We start from the raw sequence: 22,151 nt of genomic DNA on the forward strand, positions 1-22,151 counted from the left end.
GCAGTCAGTGGAGCTAAACTGAGACAAAGCAAGTGGCAAGGTCCTCATATTTAGCCCATTAACTTCAGGAGACACTGTATCAGATTATGCATGACATTAAGTTGGGTTCATGCAGTGCACTGTGCTTTGTCTTTTAAATATTGCTACCACTCAACTGCAATACATTTTTTATATCCAAATCTATAGCCAGAGCTGCCACATGTCTATAACTTTATAATTTTTCTTCCCATTTTTGATTTTTCTGACATACAGTATATATAGGTGGTGGGTTTTGCTTTTCAGTAGAAACTGCTCCTTCTAAAATGAGCTTTTACTTGCTGTTGTAATCATTTAGATTCCAGTACAGCTAAAGGACTTGCATAACAAAGGGACTTTTATAATTTTAAAGCATGTGCTGAAGTCCTTTGCTGAATCAGGTGCTGGATTATACTGCAGAAATGATTTTTTTTTTTTGCTCTAGATAATGTAAGTAAGTATTGCTGTACATAATGTAAGCAGAGTAAAGATACGGTTTTACTGAGTAATGACTTTCTGCTCACATGCAAACTTCCGTGTTAATAATGAAGTTTGATTTTTTTTATTTATTTATTTTTCTCCCTTCCCCTACAAGCATAAGACACATAGGCATTTAACTTTTTAGAATAAGAAGCTGCTGTTCCAATCTTCATTTTTGGAAAAAAAGACGTGTTTGAAAGTGCATTTCACATCTTTGGCCTGATTCGTATAATGAATTCAAAATGAAGTTGGTCCACAACTAGCAATATTTACCAGGAGGTTAGGATTGACATCTATTAAACTGGCAGAGTTGTTTACATGTTTGCCCTTATTTTAGGCACTAATACTGTATCCATCCCTGAGATATCTTAACCTGCTTTGTCTGTACTGTATAGTACTGCTATTTACCCTACTCCTAGAGGCCTATTCCTGACTGAGGAGCTGGTCTATTTCTACTTACTTACTCTCCTGGCAAACTTGCTCTGCCTATTATATGAAAAATGTAGAGGTGTGCCACAACTTGCTAGCCTCTTTCTTCTTCTATATACCTGTTTGATGATGATATTATGTGTGAATCCACTCTTCTGGGTTATCCTTTAGGAAGGTAAGTGTTGCTGTTAGTAGTTTTACAATGTACCTAAACAGTAGCAGTTTTTCTGCTGTATCGGGAAAAAAACACTTGCCTAATTGGGAGAGAATCATTTTGTGATGTGGGCTCCCGAATTCAATTCAATTACAGGAAAGTCTTAGAGGAAGGTATAAAAACAGTTTTAACTGAACAAAGATTTTGGTTATAAACTGAAAAAAAAGAGGGGGAGGTGGAGTGGTTATGCTCTAGAACATATTTATGCATCATAAATTTTAAATATGATACTATACATGTAATTTTGAGTGTGTGTGTTGTAAAAATCTGAAATGTGAGGGCTAGGAGGAGTTGAGAAATAACAGGGAAGATCTTATCTGAAATTAGCAGGCAATATTATGGCTTAATTCAAATTCTATCATACATGCAAAAAAAACCCAAAACAAAACACACACAGAATAAAAATGTTCTGCAAGCAATGAGAAAAATAATCAATTATTTACTGTTTTTGTAATGTTAAAATATTTTACCAAGGCAAGTTGAAGTCAAAAGTAATGTGAGTTGTTTTAAAAATGAAAATACATAAAGATGCATTTATACAAGTGCAAGACTAAATATTTTACATAACTATATTTCAATGAGAAAATATACAGTAAGTGCACACTTGATAACACTAAGCAGGCAAAACTTAACGTTAGTTCCATATACTGTTGTGTAGTTCATGCACAGATCTCTCCCAAAGCAAAGGGGCTGTTCCAAGTAATTCTTGCTGGAATGAAAAACAGGATGGGTTGCTGGTAAGGGTGTCAGCATGGATGGGGGTCAGTTATAGACATTACTTACTGTAATTTGTGATTGCCGTGGGAGAGGAGTGGCTGTTGGTGTGATAGTAATACTGCTGGTGATTTTATTGGTGGGCTTACTGGGTATTCCATTAGCTAGTGATGGAGTTCTTTTATCTTGCAGTGGAGTACAAGGGCTGATGGGCTTGGAATTAGCAAGAGCTTGGACATAAGGACTTCCTAAATGGATGTGGATTTTATTATCCTCAGTAGTTATTACACTGGATCCCGTACTGTTAGATCTCTGAAACTGCCATGATGACTGCCTGTCCGGGGATACTCTAAAAACAGCGTGCTTGGCTCCGATTTCCAAAGGCTCTGAGGAGAGTATTTGTTCCTGAGAACTTGAGCCTGGCAGAGCCAAAGGGGACATTGTTCTTTCAGGAGTTAGAGAACCACATGATTCAGGAGTTTGAGATCTTGCAAAAGTAGCCATACTAATAGGAGAAATGGCTTGCTCTGGGCTCATGTAACCTTCTGCTGCTTTTGATTTTACAGGTGTTAAGGAGGCATTCTGAATAATGGTTATTCTTTGCTTAGGAGTGCCACAGTTGGGTATAACTGCTGTACTTGTGTAGGAATGAGGACTTTCAGCTGTAGGGCTCGTTATTTCAAGTGTTGCTGTGTTCTGTCCATGGTCTGGGGTTACCTTTATGTGAAGAGGTTGGCCAGGTGTATGGCTTAGCACTAGGTCTCCAGTCTGTGCACAGTTTCCATTTTGCTTTGTATGAATCTTTCCATTTTGAGGATGGTTTTCTTTGGACTTCATCCATGGGATCCATAATTTTTTGTTCACGGCATTTGCAATAGATGAGCTACTTTTGAAAGACACTGTTTGTTCCTCTTCATTGTTGTCTTTGTCTTCATTATCACTGCCTTCGTACAGCTGCCCATTTATGACTGCTCGTTCTAAAGGCATGAGAGTTTTGTAGTCGGGTGGTTCGTTGTCTGCTGGATCTGTCTGGACTTCTTTAGAAAAAAACTGCAAGTCAGAAATTCTCCTTCCATTGAGATTGGGTCTGAGGCTCTTACTGAAGCGTCTGTACCTCTCCAATTCTTTTGTGAGACTTTCCATTTCTCTTGCTAACTCCCTGTTCTTGTTTTCTTGCTGGAAGAGTTTCCTCTGTAGAACTGTATGATCACCTCGGACATGACAGATTAGGTCTTCTGTTGCCATGTATTCATGAATTTTCTCTTTCAGTGCATCTACTTCTCTGGAAAGGTGACTCGATTTAGCTTCTTCTTCTTTAAGTTTCTGAAAAAGCCGTTGCTCTTGATTGGACTCTGCCTTTTCTGTTAATTTATACCTAGCCAATTCCATTTTCACAACCTCTAGTTCCTCTGATAGAAGCTTGGCTCTGTCCCGTTCATTGGCATATCTTCGTTCTAGAGACTCAAATTCATCTTCAGTTTTCATGAGATCATCTTCTATCGCCTTCATTTCTTTCAACTTCTGTTTAAGCCTCTCAACTTCTTGGGAAAGCTCTTTGATTTTGTTGTTCTCATGCTGCAGGGAGGTGCTGGATTTAGTAGTTTCCTTAAGCTTATTTTTAAGAAACTCTTTTTCAACAGCTTCCAGTGACTGGAGCCTTTTTTTTAGAATATTCACTTTGGAAATAAGATCACTTCCTTTCTCCTCTTCTGCTTTGAGTTTGTTTTTCAGTTCATCTCTTTCCTTTGTAACACAGGACACTTTTTCCTCTGCATCAGATTTTGATTTCAGTACCTTCTTACTTTCCTCAGTTAGTTTTTCTGTAACGGACATCACTTTATTTTGTTCCACCTGAAGCTGAGAAGTTGCAGCTTGCAGCTTTTCTTCTGTTTGTTTTATTTTTTCACCCATAGTTTTTCTTTCATCCACAAGCATCACTGTTAGAGTTTTCAGCTTTGTTAAATCTTCTTTAAGTGTAAACTCAGTTTTCTCTAACTTACTTTCAATTGCTTCAAGCTCTCCAACTCTAGCTTTTAAGCTGTCCAGCTCATGGGACAACTGCTTTGTTAACGTTTTTTCTCTTTCGAGGTTGCATTTCAGGGAGTAACATTCTTGTTTGCTCTTGTTAAAAGCATCTTCTAATTTTTCCAGCTCCATAATTCTTTTGTTGAGTTTGTCAACTTCCCCTTTAAGGTTCTTGCTCTGTGATGCTTCTTTTTCTAATTTTTTATTAAGCTCTCTGCACTGATCTTCCATTTTTATGAGCTCTTCATCTTTTCCTTCCATTTCCAGCAGTCGTTTCCGTAATTCTTCTACTTCGGACATAAGTGTGGAATTTCCACACTCTCCCTTATTTATCTTTTCCCTTAGTTCTTGAAGTTCTTCTTCTGCTTTTCGTAAAGATTTATTGGTCTCCTCCAACTCATCGATTTGTCGGCTGAGTGCGGTTAATTTTAACCGGAGCTGACGATTCTGACTCTCTTCATTGGTTAGTTTGGCCATCATTGCTTCTTGATCTTGGGAAATCTTATTGCTTTGGGCTTGCAGTTTGGCCTCCAGCCTGCTGGCTCTTTGCTCCTCCTCTTGAGCTTTTGCTTCAGCAGAAGCAAGTTTCTCATGTGCTTGTTCTGCAGAAGTGGTTAATTCTTGAATTTTTTGACTTTGTCGATTCAGCTGCTCAGTGAGTCTTTGCTGTTCATCCACCACCATTAAAGCAAAGGATTTCAGTTTAGTCAGTTCTTCTTTCAGTTTAGCTATTTTCTTGTTGCTTTCCTTCTCTTTTTTTGCCTGGTACACTGTTTCTTGTTCAAGTAGCTTTTTCAATCTGAGGGGTGAAAAATAATATTGTATTGTGTAGCCACATTTTAGTGAACATTTAAAAATGCACTTGAAATATTATGACATCTCTGCTAGATGTGCATGAACAATCACTTGTTCTTGTAACTATAAGCAGGCATGTCCTTGTAGCATCAGACCTTATCTTTCCATTTAGAAATTCTTTTGTAAAGGACAGTTCAGGATGGTCATTTAGACTTAAAACCTCCAGTAATTATGCATCTTTAACTTGCAGCTTCTGACAGATGTAAGCACAATGCAACTTTCTGATATCCTGCACTCAACACTGATCTTGGCTCTCTATTAAGACCAGGTGTGTACATGCAGGTTTTTTTAAAAATGTGGTTATCATGGTGGTCGAGAAACAGGTACAATTAAATCAGTGCAGCCCTCAGGGACGGGGTATAGTTTACAGCATTATAAACCTTTTACTGTCTTTGTTACTTTTAAACCATCCCAATATTTTATGATTAAACCTTATAGATGTTTAAGTGTATGAAGAAAATGTGCCCACACTTAGGCAGATTGCCTGAAAGTAATGTTTATTTCTAAACAGCGCATCAGAGCAAAACCAAACACTGCAGGTGGGTCAGTCCTCAGTGGAAATGCAGGCCGTGTCATCTGGTATCACAAAAAATTCTGCTATCAGCAGATAAAACAGAAATTGGATTGTGCTTTTTGAGCTTAAGAAAGCCCGTACTTCTTGCTTGTCTGTGAAGCTCGGATTTGGTCTTATATCCAAAACTTGAAAATGTACTTGAGTATAACCCCACTTTATATGTCTTTGAAGCTTTTCATAGTGTTTTCCTAAAATTAGTCTTTCCAGTTTATTTTATTACTCGGTCTTTTTGGAGCTACAGCATATTTAATTTGCTAGAGACTTGAGGTAAGGTTGTGTACTTGTTCATTTAAGATCCTAAGAAACCTCCAAATATCTCAAATAATTAGTTTCTTTGTATGGTGGAAATGACGTATCATTAGGTTTGGCCAGCACATCTGCCTCCTTTCAATTAAATTTTTTCCACATTAAAGAAAAGTGCAGAAAGTCTAGCTTGAAGTAACAGAATCTAGAAGTATTAGAATCTGTACGTTTCAGTGTTGTGCATATGTGTGATATGTGTCTAGTTGTGTGGATCAGGGAAAAAAAGGAAATGCATATCAGGACTGCATCTACACAAAGTGACTGTTTAGGCACATATTAGCTGAGGCCCCCTCCGTCCTTTCCCTCCCCTCCCCGATATGATGCTGATCCTCTAGAAATTGCTGCAGAAGCATAAGATGCCTGTTCCACTTTTGTCTTTGATCAGGGTTGTGATGCCCTTGTCCAAGTGGTAAATCTTTACAGCCTCCCACTGACAAGCTCTTTTTGCACCCTTTCTTTTGGTTCAGGAAGAGCTTAGATAATGGCCTCCTTTGCGCAGTGGTTTATTAGCTGTTGACCGACTGGAGGCATATATTCCTGGGGATTTAATGGGCTGCCTCAGAAGCATTGTCGTTTTCCTGCATTGTGAGAGGAAGTTCCTGCCGCTCTATGACTGTCCATCAGACCTGTCTGGTTTAATGCTGATATTGGGTAGAAGTTTATGATTATGAAATTTCTTATGACACCTTCACCATCCCCACACTACTTCAGTGCAGAAGTTGCACTATATTGGATGTAATGAAATGCTCTATGTGAAAAATTGGTGGCATGAGAAGTAATAAAAAACTGTGTTGATTTGAAAGACTATATGCAGCTCCAAATTCTTTACAGCAGTCAATTAATTTAATATAATGGGGAAAAGAGACATGAAAAAGTGTAAATGGAGAGGGAGAGGTTTGTGAAATGAGCCTGAAGGAATTTTGCTCTTTGATAGAACAAATAAGCAGGGAAAAGACTGCATATCTTCAAAGCCGGCTTTTTACTGTGTTGTCGGTATATAGATTTTTGTCCTCTTTTTAATGTTAGTTTCACTTTGAGTTCTTTTTAGTGTAAAAATCTCTCTTCCCTCCCCACCCTTGTCTCTGAATGCTTTAGTAGTGAAGTTCAATTGATGGTTTACTGTTGCCATAGATATAAAACCATAACAGAAGCATAACTAACAATTTCATTTGGAATGAACTCAGTTTTTGTGTGTGCATAAAGTTAGGCATCTTATAATAATGCTGTTAAAATAGACTCAGACTTATTAGCATTTATTTTACTTTAGCTTGCCTCACTGTAATTTATTTTCATAAGGCACTTTTAGCTGAGGTAACTAATACCTAAATTAATCAGTATTTTACTCAACATCATATTAACTGGTTGATTTCTCTTTGGCCAAGTGAACCTATAATGCTTCAACTTCAGTTGTCCCTTTAATTGCTTTAGAAAGAAAACTTTTGGGGCAAATAATAACCAACAATTCTAATTTTCACAAGGATTTTGTGTGATGTTTTATGATGCAAATAAGATAATTGATTTAAAAAAAAATCAGTTAATTACTGTTTGAGTGAACAATCCCAGAAGTTCTTCCAGTGAGTATCCTGTATATGTACAGTTTGTATTTCCTTTCCTTTCCTTTCCTTTCCTTTCCTTTCCTTTCCTTTCCTTTCCTTTCCTTTCCTTTCCTTTCCTTTCCTTTCCTTTCCTTTCTTCCTTCCTTCCTTCCTTCCTTCCTTCCTTCCTTCCTTCCTTCCTTCCTTCCTTCCTTTTGTTTTTCCTCTCTATGGCTTCATTTCCCAAGCTATCTGGAATGCTCATTAAAGTCTTCATTCAGCAAAGCACCCGAGATTTCAGCCCAGATTTAGTGCATGAGTAAGGTAGTCTAAACTAAGTTCTAATCAAGTCTTTTTTGCAAGGGTTATTTGAACAAAAGTGCATAAATTTATTGGTATCTGTCCTGCATCATTGCATAACCTGAGAAGAATTTTCAAGAGATTGTTTCTTTGGTTATTCCAAGGAACTTTAGGGTGTTTAAAATGTTTCCTTCACTCAAAACATAAATTGGAATTCTAAAATTTGAACAAGAATAAAAGCAAATATGCCTAACCCCTTAAATCTATCTGCTTTTGAAAAAATACTTCTATAAAATCACGTCAGTGAAGTTAGGTTAAGAAGCATAGTTCAGAAGCTGGGAGTTAAAGGATCTTCATGTGCTTCAATCTAAAAAGCAAAAAGACAGCATACTAAGCATAAGGTGGTGGTTTTTTTTATATCATGTGTAGTTAAATGTTTTGCACTTGCTTTTGATAACTATGTATGTTTATTCATGTACTGCTATATGGCAAAATCTCTCAACTGTACTAAACTGATTTCTTGGGCAGAGGTGAGATTGATTTTTGTAAGAAGTCAATTGGGAGTCCTCTTACTTTTGGAGAATTTTTGTCTTTGGCAGCTGAATTCCCATTGCACGGTTCTATAGGTCACAGCAACTGTTAAGTTTTCTTTTGGTGATGCCAGCTGAAATATTTTAGTGCAGTAGGAGCCAATCGGGAAGTAAAATTGACTAGAGTTGGGTGGGGGTGGGGGGGGAAGGATGCTGGATATTCAGTTCTCTTTGTACAGATTAAAGACTTGTCTTTAATCAAAAGCATTTAGCTTTTGATCCTGCTGTGATCTCTGTAGTCAGACCAAGCATGTGTCCAGGATCATTTCCTATGGGATTGCAAGATGGAGACTGAATACCTGTTGGTCTTTCTCCTCACCCAGTAGTAAGCCTAACTTCTGACGTCTTCGTGTGTTATAAAGTCCGGCCATGTAAACAGCAGACAAAAGAAAAGTGCAAATGTGACTTTTCAATTGCTGTGTTTTTAGTGCCTGTGTATCTGCACCATAGCTAAGTTTGTTCGAAAAAGAAAAGTTTTAAGCCGCCAGGTCTCTTTGAAGGGCCTAAACATGTTGTATTTGAGAGAGCCATTTTACCATGTGCAAAGGACAGAAAAAACATTGGTGTCAAAAAAGATGAATGGGCACTGTCCTATCCAATAAGATATTTTTATTATTTTCATTTCCAGTTGAATTTCATGATCATGTAATTTCATTTTAGACAAAGGTAGATATATCATTTGGCCAAAACTTTCACAGATAATTCCAAGCAGTTGACTTCATGGGACTAGAGAACCCTTACTGAATCCAGGCCAGCCAAAACAGGCACTGGAAACTGTTTTTACGGACATGAATGTTAGGTAGTTAAACAGAGTCAGGGCAGTGTCTTATTACTCCTTTTCTTCACAGCTTCTGTTATAAATTACTGATTTATTGTGGCTTACTATTGTACTTGATTGCAATGCCAGTTGCCTGCTTTTTTTTTATTATTTTCCTTAAATCATATTTGTCATCATCAGCTCTCCTCTGTTCACCATAACTGCTTTTCTCAGTATACATGCTATAGCTTCTTAGCATCGATGCCATGTATTTAAGCATGTTGTCTTGTTTTCCAGATTTCTTCAAATGCTTATTGGTTCGGCAGCACTAAGTTATATTTAGCAGCATATGACTGTGCTCCCTACAAGCCACCCAAAACAGCCCATTGTCGTTATGATGTCATGTGATAACTCTTTATTTTTAAGTGGGATTTCTCCATTGTCCTAAGGACCTGTATCACATTGATATTGTTTGTGTTTTAATAGGCTTATAGGGGAGCAGCTTTTCCCTTGAGTTTCAGGGAAGCTAAAGAAAGCGTGGGAGACTGAGACTGCAAGATCCTTGTTCTTTTTTTAGTTTTGGAATTTGTTCTAGAATCAATAGTTTTTTAGTATAAGAAGAACAAACAGGTTTTTTTTTTCTTTTTAAGCAATCATGTAATGTTAACTTTAGAAAAGGCTGAGTTCTTTAAGCATGTGAGTTAAATAGGTCTTGGTTTGTAAAGCTGGACATTAACCATTCCTTCCACCAAAGTGTTGAGGAGATCTTAATATCCTCCTTATTAATATCCTGGTTTGTATAAGGTTGTTCTGCAGAAATGACTGATCTTTTGAATGTTTGTGACATACTGTGTTTTTGTAAATCTTAGAAGTATATATCTTTGTCTAGTTTATGTGCTCTTCCTCATTTCCCCCCTCCCCCCATCCCCTGCTTAAAGGTGTGCCTTAGTAGAGGTTCTACAGGTTGTAGCATGAGGGAGATTTGTTTCTAAAGTTTTTGTACATGTAGTTGAATTTCCCCTTGTACAATTCAAATAAAAATGCTAAGCTGTAAGCTTTTAAATGTAGATGAAGTCATGACTCTTCATCTGAGGCATTCTTCCCAGTAAGCAATAAGCCATGGTCTGGCTTTTACTAAGAGAAGAAACATGCTTCATCATTTCTGTTAAATCCTACAAGTTGGTCTAATTTTGACACCAATAAAGTTAAGTATTTATTTTCAGAAGAAAGGCATTCTGTCTTTGCCTTCCACAGTTTGTGGCAGTAAAATTTGGGTTTGCTAATTTGGGTTTCTGGTCCTGGGGTGGCTATTTTTTTTTCTTCTTCTTTTCTTTTCTCCTTTGCCTACAGTTGTACTTACTGATATATAGTTTTGAGGAAGACATATGTTACGGCTACTTTTATAGCTCTTTTTATTATCTTTATTGATGCTTCTTTTTTTTCCTGTTATAAAGAAAATCAAAAGCCTTTCAAATTACAGCAGCAACAGCATACCATAGCTGTTGTGTAATCTGTTGGCTTTATCTGAATCAGTCAGCACTTCCCAACAGAATGCTAACAATTTATTTTTAATTTTTTTCCAGTATATTGTTTACATATGTATATCTTAAATCATTAGTTTATACTAGGATGCAAATCTATGCAAAGGGTGTCCCAGCTGCAAGAGACAGAGTGTTTAAGGCAAGTTTCCTGATAAGGAAATTTGTTTTATAGAATGAAGATTTTTAATGATGGGGCTATGAGTTCTGCTCGTTACTCTACAGGCTACCGGAGAGGGTAATCATTGTTTTATCTGATGCTTATAATGCTGACCTGCTTTGCAAGTCTTCATAAAAATCATATGTGATGAGTGGTGTTGCCAGTTTTGGGTTGACCTGGGCAAAATTTAAAATGGATAACCAGATGTATTTAGTTGAGATGCTGAGTAAAGTTATACAGGATAATATATTATTTTAAAAACAAATTAATCTCTAATAATAACAGTAATTGTGAAATCATGGTCTCAATCAGCATTGTAAAATCCTGCTGGTAGGATACCTATAGTGGTGCTCACACGTTATGAAATCCAACGTTAGCTTTGGTGACAGTAAATCACATCAGAAATTTTTAATGCATTTATATTGATGGATTTCAGTTTAAGACTGAATCAACAATCATATCTGGCCAGAGTCATTTTAATCCAGCACTAAAATTCAGTTTTAGCCTATCATGAAACCTCAGTTTAAGAAAAGAATTTTTTATCTTGAATTATCAGCTACAGTGCTTTTCATATGTAGATGTTCATTGGAAATCACCTGTCAAAACAAAAACCTTGTAGCATAGTATTAACACTTTTTGTGGCAATAACTGTTCAAATGTGCGAGGAAATAGTTCTTAATTACTTAGGGTAGGTCATTTCTAGGCTTCTCATGCTAGCCATCTGTAACCTCCAAGATTATAATAGGAAGAGGCAGGGTTTTTAGATGGGAGGTAAGATGCTGCTAACCTGTTAGATTGTTGCCAGTTTCCCCCCCTTCTTTTTTTCTTGTTTGTTTGTGGTTTTTTTCTCCCTCTCTTGACTGCATATCCTGAAAAACATGATTGTAAATGAGCTCTGTCCTGACAAGACCACAACAATAATGAGCTTTACTTGGGATTTGCCTTTAAAAAAAAAAAAAAATCTCCCAGAGTTCAGCTGCTGGAAAACATGGCACTATGAACTGAGAGCTATATTGTTCTGGTGTGCCACATTTTTGAGATACACTTCTCCTCTTCTTCCCTCTTTTTGTATTTAACAGCTGTTTCAGGTATTATAACTCTGATGTTATTACTGTTGGCATTTCAGTGTCATCTAATTGTGCATGTAGTGTGAATGTTAATCCTCTTTATTTTGATTCTAAATGTATCTATAACTTAAGGGGCTCACCTGAATAGGATTTGAGTTTTGTTGGTTAATAATTTGAGATTCTTTTGGTGTTACCATAGTACATTTCTTTTTCTCTCTCTCTTTTTTCTTTTTTTTTCTTTCTCTCCAAACAAACTGTCCGTAAAGACAGAAATAAAGCAAGTAACTTCAGATGCAACACCAGAATTTGGAACTCTTCAAATTTACGTCAGCCAGGAAATTATAGTTTTGCAGATGGAAAGCTTTCAGAAGGAAATGGAAAGATGAACCACAAGAGATGTGGTATGGGGGTCAAAGCAACAAGACTGAGGCAAAACATCTCCGTTTCTAATCCAGGTCCTGCTTTTGTCTTTTCTTCAGCTTGAACAAGTAAAATTTTGTGCTTCAACTTCAGATTTATTAAAAGGGAAAAGCAGTGTTGACTTACTGCAACATTATTTGGAGAATTAATATTAATATTATATTAATATTAATATCAATAGTATATTAATATTAATAATATTAATAACCAAGGGAGGTTTTAATGGTGTGGTTATTATTCAAAATAAGTCAAGATAACTACTGATTTTAGCATTTGTGAATTTTAAAAGAAGTCATCAAAATGACTGCATTTTAAACAAGTTAAATTTATAGGAAAGGTTCTGCATCTTTACGAACTTGAATTTTGTTTTGAATGTGTGCTTTCAGCATTACTGCTGGAACGTTCTTCCTTGACTGCATGTTGTCGAGCTGTTGTTAAAATCACCAGTGTTATAAAACACTCAGAGAAACACTATGGAGATAAACAAGGGCAGTGTTGGTCCTTCAGTTTTTTTCCCATGGGCAGGTGGAAGTATTTGTGTTCTCTGCATGGAGTATCAGCGCCGCTGGAGGCCACTGCTGGGACTCTGAGGGTGAAAAATTGTAGCAGGAGCTATTTGAAGACTTTCCTGAAGACTGTGTTTTGGAGCCCTGTCTGTCTTTTCCTCCTTTGCCCCTGCGGGGAGACGGCACAGACACAAGAGTGCAGCTTGTCCAAGCTCTCCTGGAAATTTTTGGTAAGGCTGCAACAAGCACTGATTGCCCCCAGTCACGTGTTTAGCTTGTATGAAGTAAATACCACCTAGTTAACACTGCAGTGTTGTATTCAATGCTGATAGAAGCATGATAGTTTGAGGGCTGAATTTTTGTCTTAAGTGTCTAATCAGCATCATTTGAGTGACTGATGCGATGAGTTTGTGGAAGTTCTGAATCTCTGAATGAAACCTTCCTGGGGAAACCTGCTGACCTGAAACAGCTGCTTCGGCTCTGTCTGATAAGTTTGTAACCCTTAAGTCACCTTTTCATACTTTTCAGTTTAATAACACTTCTTTCAGATTAAAACAACAATCTGAAATTTGTTAATGCTAAGCAATTTTGGTGGATAATTCCTGTCTATAATTTGATTGTTTTCTTTCTTTGTATAACATCATGATGCACAGAATCAAGGTGGGCCTCCATTTTATGGGTGCCTTTTCTGCGGGAAGTGGGGGAAATGGGTGCTTTTCTGGTATTTGATTCACCTGGAGCTATGCTGCTGTCTTGACCAGAACTGGGCATAAGTCTGCAAATATCTAATTCATACTGTTTTTTTCTTTTTTTGCTTCAATTAGTTAATATTTTTGGTATGACTGAAAATGGCACTTTGCCAAGAATAACATGTCATGTTACTCAGAGGAGACTGGTTAGTCATAAATGTCATTTTCCCACGACATTTACAGGAACTGGATGTTCTCTGAAACAATTTTAACACACATTCTATATAGAAATAAATGTCTGGGGCCACATTTTTATCCATGGGCAGAACAGGCACCGAGCCTATCTCTTTAGCTAACTATGGCCTTATTTGTATTTTATTAGTCATCAGCAGTGGCAAAATCCAGAACCTTCCACATTGCCATGCATGTGTCCTCTGTTGAACTCAAGGCACACTTCTAGCTGCTACCAGTGCTGGATAAACTGCTCAGTAAGACAGTGGACACCATCTTTAGACAGGTGGAAGTTGGCTGCAAATTGTAGTATGTTCTCGTTGTGCTTTGATGCAAGCGACAAGATTATTGTGCTTTAGTTTTGAATGGGATTGTAGGGGAAGACTGCAGGTTTACCTTCGTTTTGTGGGATGGGGAGTGGTTAAAAAACAACCAAACAAACTTTTCTCAGGAATGATGTAGGTGTTGTCACTCCTATTATATACATACATCCTGATACAGAAGTAGGTCTTTTTTGGTGTACTTCCCAAAGTAGCTCTGTGTATGTATATAATAAATATGGGTGTTTGAAGATTGGGCTGGGGTGGCACCCCATTCTTTTTGTGGCAGAAAAAATAAACTGTAATTGTTACTGCAAATTTAACTGAAGATATTTAAAGTTTCCTTGATGCAAAGTTGCATGAAGCAATGTAGTTGAGGCTTTCCAAATAAACAAAAGACTTTAATATAATTGGGGGTGCTTATATAGTTGCAACTCTTTGTAGTAGTCAAGATTAAAAGTAATAAGAGCACTTATATCAGAGATTTTACTTTGAAGCTAAATATGCATTCTTTTCCCTGCACATCTGACAATGTGAGGGCCTCTGTTTTCTCCAAAATAGACTTTGCCAACATTTCCTTTTGCAGGGCGCAAGTGAAAGGGAGATTGTAGCAATGCGTTACAGCGTGGTTAACTATTCAAGACAACTTTGAAGCTACAAGTGGTGAAGAATGTGGTTAGTTTCCCACTTTCCAGTATGCGATCTTCAGAAATAGTGTTAATACTATTTCCCACAGATTACAAAGTGCTTCTGGGTGCAGTCCTAGGTATTCAAAACCCTGTAGTTCTGGGGACTTTGCTACCTGGGAAGTAATTCACTTCCTTGATACCTGTCCTAATCCTGCTACATATCTTGCTGTACGTCTCCTAAATGTGGATGTGTTGGGACATGAAGCATGGGATGTTTAGCAATTGTGTTTTCTCTTGTTTCAGTAAGACCTCAGGCCACGTTGGCCTAGGAACACTTGGTGAATCATCTAAAGGTGCAAAGCCAATGCATTTTTGTTGAAGCATGTTAGAGCTCTGAGTATTGCTCTTGTTGAGGATTTAAGTTGTTATGGTTGCTCCAAACTGATCCTCTTCAGGAGGACAAATGCATTGTTTTTAGACTGCAGGATGGGAAGCTACAGTCAAGAGTTACTGATAATAAGTCTGAAATTTTTTTTTAAAGGTTACAATTCTAACCAAGGTTTACTGAATAGTTTTAATTCATATACTTAAATAACACCTTTTCATACTGAATAGAATAACCTCTTTATTTAAACTCCTGTGATGAATTGTTTAACTAAAGAACATGTTTTTTACTGTCAGATCTGTTGATTGTGATGTGCTGAAATAAGGTTTTTCATTCTTCTGTGGCCTTGATGGTTCACTACGTTAAATGTCAAATGCTCTGCTTAAGCATAAAATAAAATGGGATCTTTTAGATATGTGTACATTCAAAATGTCAATAACAAGTTTGTTTCTAGAATCAGCTTTTTCTTTTTTTTGTAGCTACTTGTATGTGTTTACAGCAGGTGGAGGAACCATTGCTTGCTTTGGAAAATAATGCTTCTTTATCTCTTAGGCAAAAAAGCCCTAAATTGTTAGGATGAAAAAGTGGATTTAACTAGTTCTAGCTATTCTGTGACCAGTGGTTTCTTTAACCATTTTAAAGTTGGTCTGGACATTCTTCCTAAAACCCAAAGAGATGCTTACTTTTTCCATCATTAGTTGGTTTCCAATTTTCTTTCTTTGCCTTTCAAAAGCTATCATAAAAAAAGGCTTTTTTTAGGAAAGAGGAGGGTCACATGCATGTGTATTTTCCTTGCCCCTCCGTATAAAGGCTTTCAGACTGAAACTGTTAGCTGTTCTTCAAACAACTGTTCATTCAGTTCAACATTCTCTACCTCATTATTATACTGCAAATTGGCTTATAACTCAGTATCATTGTGTGGCTGAAGGGCATTTGGCTACGTGCTGTATTTGATCTCTTCTCTTGCCTCTTGGCTGATGATCTGTGATGTTCAGGTTGTATTTTCCTATTTTCAGATGTAATAAAAAACAAAGGTTCTGTAGCATGCTTTCATGTACCGTGTGTTTCTAATGTAATACATTTTAGCTTTTATTATTAATTTAAAAAGCGATTTGAAATGCTGAGAATAAAAAGGCACCATTATCTCTAGATACCACTGGCTAGTTGGTTAACTGCATTAACCTAGGTATATCAGAAGGTTCATTGACAGGTTATAAAATGTTAGCTTGTCAAAAGCTGAATTTTTTCAATTAAACTTGATTGAAATAGGAGAATTTTAGTATTTGCAGAGATGGTGGCAATAGTCTAGAGCTTTAAGCAGAGGACGGGAACAAAGCAATAGCAAGCCAGACACTTTCTAAAGTGGCTGCTCATTTGTATGTTATGTTATGTTTTCATCCCTCCTCCTTCACAGGGGTTAGCAAAATGTGTAAGCTGAAGGTTCTTGTCTGTTGTTGTCAGCTGTTTTCCCAAAGAGAATCGAGGGGGGGGCACCTCCTAGCATGAGCCAAACTCTCTTCCCCTCACTCCCAGCAAATCTACGCAGTCTATTCTATCTGTCTTGGATCGGCCTATATAGAAGCTGTACTTGATTACTTGGCTTTGGAGGGTTTTTATCCCCCTGCTCCACTTACATGTGCAAATGTGCATACCTGTATTATGTGTTAGACGTGTTTTTAGAAACACATATTTTAGGAGAAGTTTGAAGCCTGCCAAGGTTCTTGGTGGCCCTTTTACTAAAGCCAATTGAGTATTTTATTTGGGAATGGTGTGGGTTCTTAGAGAAAAGTTTTTCTCTTTACATAAAGGAATATATGGTACTGTTGTGAAAGTTAAGAAAATGTTTTGTCTTTGAGCATTAACAAATTGCATTTTTTTTTCTATCTTCCTGTATAAAGTCATTAATAGCAGTTTGAGGATCCAGTTTCCATATAGCTGCATCCTAGTTAATATGATCAGCGCCGGATTTGAGATACTTAGGTCAGGGGTTAGCTGCCCCATATGTGGAGCTGTTGTACTCCAGGTTCGGGTGACCAGATTTTAAAGAAGAAACTAGGCTCACTTAATTCCCTTTCTTCTTTTCTATGAAGGGGTCTGAAACAGAATGGCTCTACTGAAGCTGAGAAAGTGCTTGACTGGGGGAAGTGTTTTTAAGTTGAAAACTAAAAAACTGTGGAATTTATTAGGCGTCTTCTGTAAAATCTCTGTATAGCTAATTCAAATAGAATTATATTTAGGAATGTGGTGAATGACATTGTGCATGTTCAGTTTCAGGTGATCTCTAGCCAAGGTTACAAGTGATTAAAATTTCCTGATTTTCCTCACAGTTTGACCCAATGACTGAAATTTGTGGAAATTTTACCAGAAGATTGATAAATTGAAAAACATTGATGGAACTCAGACAGCTTATAATTTCTTTAAGATTTTTTTCTCCATGAGCTTGAAATCTATTATGGAATTAAAATGTGATTTTTATGAGTGCATTACTTTCCATTTTTAAACAGTCAATCTTCTGTGTTTTTTTTTTCTCCTGGTAGCTGCAACATGCTGCTTAATTTCAGTTTTTTAAGTTTTTCTTCTCTCTCTTTATGTACTCATTGAAATAGTTGATTTGCAAACATTAGGTAAGACCTATCTTTTCAAAAAGAAGAGAAAGTTTTAAACTCACTCTCTTGCAATGAATTTGAAAGAAATTTCTTTGAATATTAGGTTTAAGGCAGATCTTTAAAAATTCTAACTTAGCATTTAATTTGACTCAGATGCAATGCTTTTGTACCTTTCCTGGCCTTTGGAAGCCTATAAGGGACAAATCTGGTTCATGTATTGTTTTACATTTCTGAAATAAATGTAAGGTTTTTTTTTTTTCCCCCTATTTAAAAATAAATAATAATAGTAGAGGTTTATCAAGGCATCACCTAAAAGTCTCAATTTTGATTGGGCTGTAATGTGTGGGTGTTATACAGACATAAACGTGAAAATCAAATGTTGTTTGTCGCAATGAATATGAATGACCCTGGACAAAACATCTTGCAGGATCAGGAAAACTTTTTTTGTTTGTTTTTCTTTTTTCTTTTTAATTAAAAGTAGTCTGTTTGTGAATATTCCAAGGATCAAAAAAAGCCTCTGTTAATCAGATTTTTTTTTTTTTTTGTCAAAAGTGTTTCACTTTTTGCATTGAGATTTTCAGTCTTGTCTATCAGGGCTTTGTAAACCCCATCTGAAGTACTTCTGTAAAGGTTTGTTGAGGCTTGAGCACAAGCAGTTAGGTTATTGTGGGCTCCAGTTGCTCAGCTGCTGGGAATACGCAATGTGAAGCAAAATGGCATGAGTTCTGCTTAGTTACCTCAGCAGCCACTTGCTGGTAGTTAGCAGTAGGTCCTCTGTGCAGCTTAAGGCTGAAGTAAAATGGGTGTGTAGCATCATCATGGTATGCATGATGAGCTATAGCAGAAAGGGTGACTTCTGCAACAGGAAAAAAGTGTGTGCATTTATGGACCTGCATGAGTGGGGTTATTGGACTTTGAGTTGTGTTGAAATGTTGTCTAGCAAGATTGGTTTGAACTTTCATCCCTAAACTTTATTATTTTATTATTAAAGGAGGGTTACATAACAATGTTGCTGGGTAACAATGTTGCTGGTACATTCAGCTTGGATAAGCTAGCTTAATTTATTTCATGAATACTTGCTTTTCTCTCCTCTTCACTGTTGCCTCTCAGTTTTGTTGTTCTGGTGAGGAGGCAGTGCTTTGGGAGGTGTTGTTTTTGTACTGTTTTTAAACTAGAGGCTACAAACTGCTACAGAAAATCAAATACACTTTCCTTGAATTTATGAACATTTGAGGAATGTAAGTTGTATATACCTGAGTGTGCTTCATTGGTCAATCAGTGTGAGTACTGTTATTGACTTCCCACAAACATCATGGTACCCTGGAAGTGCAATCAAGGTGATCCTTGTCTCCTTGACAAGGGAAGAGAGCAGACCTCAAAATCAGCACAACATACTGAGAGATGCTAAGACTCAAAATGTCCATTACTTCACTTAAAGCACAAAGCTGGGGACTATATTTAGATTTTTTTTTTTAATGCTTCTAACCTACTTGGAACTGAGTAACACAGTTTAGTGCACAGTTGAACTAACCCAAGCTTTCAGCCACATCAAAAAGGCTCAGCGTGAACGTCAAGGATGCCATGGCAGAATCCACTCAGTATGAGAGAGGCAAACCTAAGCAATTAAAAATAATTTATTTTTAGTAGAAATGCCTAGTTTCTAAGTTCCCATCAACTAGATGACAGGCTGAAGTATTGAAGTGAACTGCTAATGAGTCAGAACTAAAATTTTTTAGGATGTTTTTTAAAGATCTGTCTTTCTGCATTATAAACTCTATAGGATTCTGACTTAGATGTTTTAATGGGGTACTTTAATTGCTTTTTTAATGAGCTGTGTTCAGGTGGCACCACACCCAGGATTTGAGGGAAGTTGCATGTAGGAGAGTTCTGAAAGACTAGTGGCTGCTCACTTTCCCATGCACAACCACACTTGATAAAGAATTTCTCCTAAAGAGAAGTGCTAGCTTTTTAAGAACTGTCATAGAATGGAAACTGTTGCTGGGAGTAAAATAAGGCTTTCTTTTTTTTCTTTTTTCTTTAATCCCGTGACAATGGCAAATGTGATAATTCATCACAGCACAAGGTAAATAATATGAAAGTGCTTTTTACACAGCAAAATCATGCACTGACTTGATTTTACTAGTACTGATGGGGAAAAAAAAATAGGTGCAAGTTACATTCATAGATCTAACGGGTCAGATCTCTAAAAATTCTTCTGTCAGCAGTGATGGGAAACCAGTGAGGCAGCATTTGTCAGTGGCGGGAAGGGAAATGATGGGGCGGGAGGAAAGGGTCAGTGCAGTTCAATAGGAAGTTGACTCTCATCCTTAAAGGACATACTTTGTTCTTTAAATGCTTTCTCTTTGTGTTGGATATTGTAAAAAGTTACTATAAACAGAAATTTAAGTGAAGACATACGGTTTTGAAGGCTGAATTATATGATAATTCTTTTCCTTTAAGTGTTTTGACTGTTAGGTGATTCAAGGTCATTTAATTTTTACTTGCTTGACATCAGATATTCTCAATATGTGTTAAGAAATCTGTGATAAAACAAAGGAAGGTAGAGTATTATGTTCTGACTAGGTAATACTGAACAAAAAGCAGCAAGGCATATTTATGATTATACTTCAGTGTACTTACTTTGGACTTTTACCAGTATAAATGAGAGCAAAATTGGTGCTGTAAGTATTAAGTGAAGAATCTTTTCCCTTTAGATCTGCGAAAGGCAGACTGCGGGAAATGGAGCTCTTTAAGCCTTTGATAGATGTCATGATTCATATTAGACTAGCAGAATTCACAATACAAATGGTATTTTGGATATTGCTGAAGCAGTAATTAATATGTTGCCCTTCTTCTCTGTTAGATTTGGAAGAGCTGAAATAGTGTCCTACCTAAGGGTGGGCTTCTTTCTGTTTTCAGTGACTGCCTTTATCAAATAAATAGGTTTTCTATTGCATATGTCGTATTTCCATAGAATTTTTTTTCTTCATCAAATTGTAGTCCTTTGACTTAGCTTATCCTTGCTCTTCAGACACAATTTTTGAAGGTCTGTTACTTAACTTTGGTTTGTAACATATCTTTTCATAATGTAGCTAACATTTCTACTTTATAACTTGACAATGTATTTATTAAGTTTTAAATCCACTGAGCATAGGATATGTACTAAACCATTTTTAGATCTCTTGCCTCATAAATGATTATTTGCTGTAGGTTGCATGTCTACAGGCATGGCAGAATAGCAAGGAGAAGACATTGCAAGGGCTTAGGGTTCTGATCCAGGCTATTTGTTTTGTAATATAAACTTCCATTTGTTCTGGTTGCCAGGATTCTTTTTGCTCTCTATATCAATATAGTGCTCTCTTTTTGAGTCTATAACCAGGCAAACTGAAAGCACCAATAAAAACGTGAACTTTGCTCATTAGAAGAAAAAGTTATCTTGAAAACATGGATATGACCTTTATTTAAATGCCAAGGTTAATAATACATAAATATCTGATTTATCTTTGAAATAGAATATCCATATATATTTAAGTTTTTAGAACCATGTTGAAAATAACTGCTGAATATTTTTTTTGTGGTTTAAAGTAGAAAAAGTAATGAAAATGTTCACACAAAGTGTTTTGGTTCTTAGTCTTTAAATCCATGCATGTTTGATAGTGCAATAATACATATGATTGTACCCTTTTTAGTTTTTCTTAAATATATACCTGAACAAGGATTTTGCAGGATTTTTAAGCAGTAAATAAAAAACAAGCAGATACCTTTCTTCTAACTGTGCTACCAGTTTATACCAATTTCATTTCATGTTATGGAAAATTTAAAAAAATACAACAAAAACGTATCTTTCTTTTTAATGTTTGAGAAGAGTTAGCCTGAGTTTAAGGTCTTAAGAAGTCTAACTTTCATAACAGTAGTCAGCATTTGCAAGTAGCATAGTAGAATCAACTTAATTGCAGTTATCCCAATAAATAAGAATTTGATAGGGTTTGGTCCTTAATCAAGTGCAAGAACATTGTAATTTCATATAGGACACAGATGTGAAGTATAAACACACTAAGGCTTAGTGTCTCCTCAGAACTGCTTTCAGCGCTTAGTTTCTTGGAGTCAATACTGCAGTGCTGTTCTGCATCTTAAAGAATCAGCCTAAAGCCTCAACACTTTTTTGATGGCCAGTGTTTCAGGTTTTTTGCCCAAATCTGACAGTTCTTCCCTCTTGTGATTTGACACTTGCACACAAGACACAGAAGAGGGAACCAGCATGTAGGAGTTGAAAAGTTTGTTAGTAATTAAACTTGTTACAAACGTTTGTTTCAAACATAGCATAATCTTATTGCAAAATAATGTTTGTGGCAATTTATATGTCCCTCTGCAAACTACAGTAAAAGTTGTTCAAAAGTATACTAAATGCTTAGAGACATATGTGCCTACATGTCTGCTAATATGTAGCATGTGTGTAAACACAGCATAGAGTGAGGCAGTAGCTCTACCTAATACATTACAATACAGTTGGACTCTTTCCACAGCTTTAAATGCAGTTATGATTTTATCCAACCCATTTGGAAAGTGTGTGTAATTCATAACTACCTCCTTCTTTAACATTAAACAAATTCTTCATCTGTTGGCTCTGTAAGGATCATTTAAAATACAGTTTTTAATTCCTGCAGTAGTCACCCTACTTTTGAGTAACAGATCTTCGAGATCTCGTGGTTTCGGTTTGGGGTTGTTTGGGGTTTTTTTTCCCCCTTGTTTTTTTATCCTCACCCCTTCTTTTGGAAGCGACTTTAAAAAAAAAAATTATCCATCTTAACA

General features: G+C 36.6%; 1 protein-coding gene across 4 annotated transcripts in view; it reads right to left on the minus strand.

Annotated features, from left to right (window-relative positions):
• The window catches only part of FILIP1L (filamin A interacting protein 1 like), a 37,781-nt gene that overhangs the window by 15,483 nt on the left and 147 nt on the right, over positions 1-22,151 (minus strand). The window contains exons 2-5 of one of the 4 annotated variants that reach the window (XR_001293645.1): positions 19,761-19,882; positions 18,874-18,957; positions 18,596-18,693; positions 4,637-4,676 (exon numbers count right to left, since the gene is read on the minus strand). Coding sequence is in view for 2 of the 4 variants with exons in the window: in XM_013950092.2 (XP_013805546.1) it covers positions 1,901-4,561 (2,661 nt within the window). In the remaining 2 variants the exon portion in view is untranslated. Of the gene's footprint in view, positions 1-1,562; positions 4,677-11,276; positions 11,296-18,595; positions 18,694-18,873; positions 18,958-19,760; positions 19,883-22,151 lie in introns of those variants that run through there. The other 3 variants (XR_001293646.1, XM_013950093.1, XM_013950092.2) reach the window with 3 other exon arrangements.

Source organism: Apteryx mantelli, chromosome 1 (assembly GCF_036417845.1).
Source record: "Apteryx mantelli isolate bAptMan1 chromosome 1, bAptMan1.hap1, whole genome shotgun sequence".
NCBI lineage: Eukaryota > Metazoa > Chordata > Aves > Apterygiformes > Apterygidae > Apteryx > Apteryx mantelli.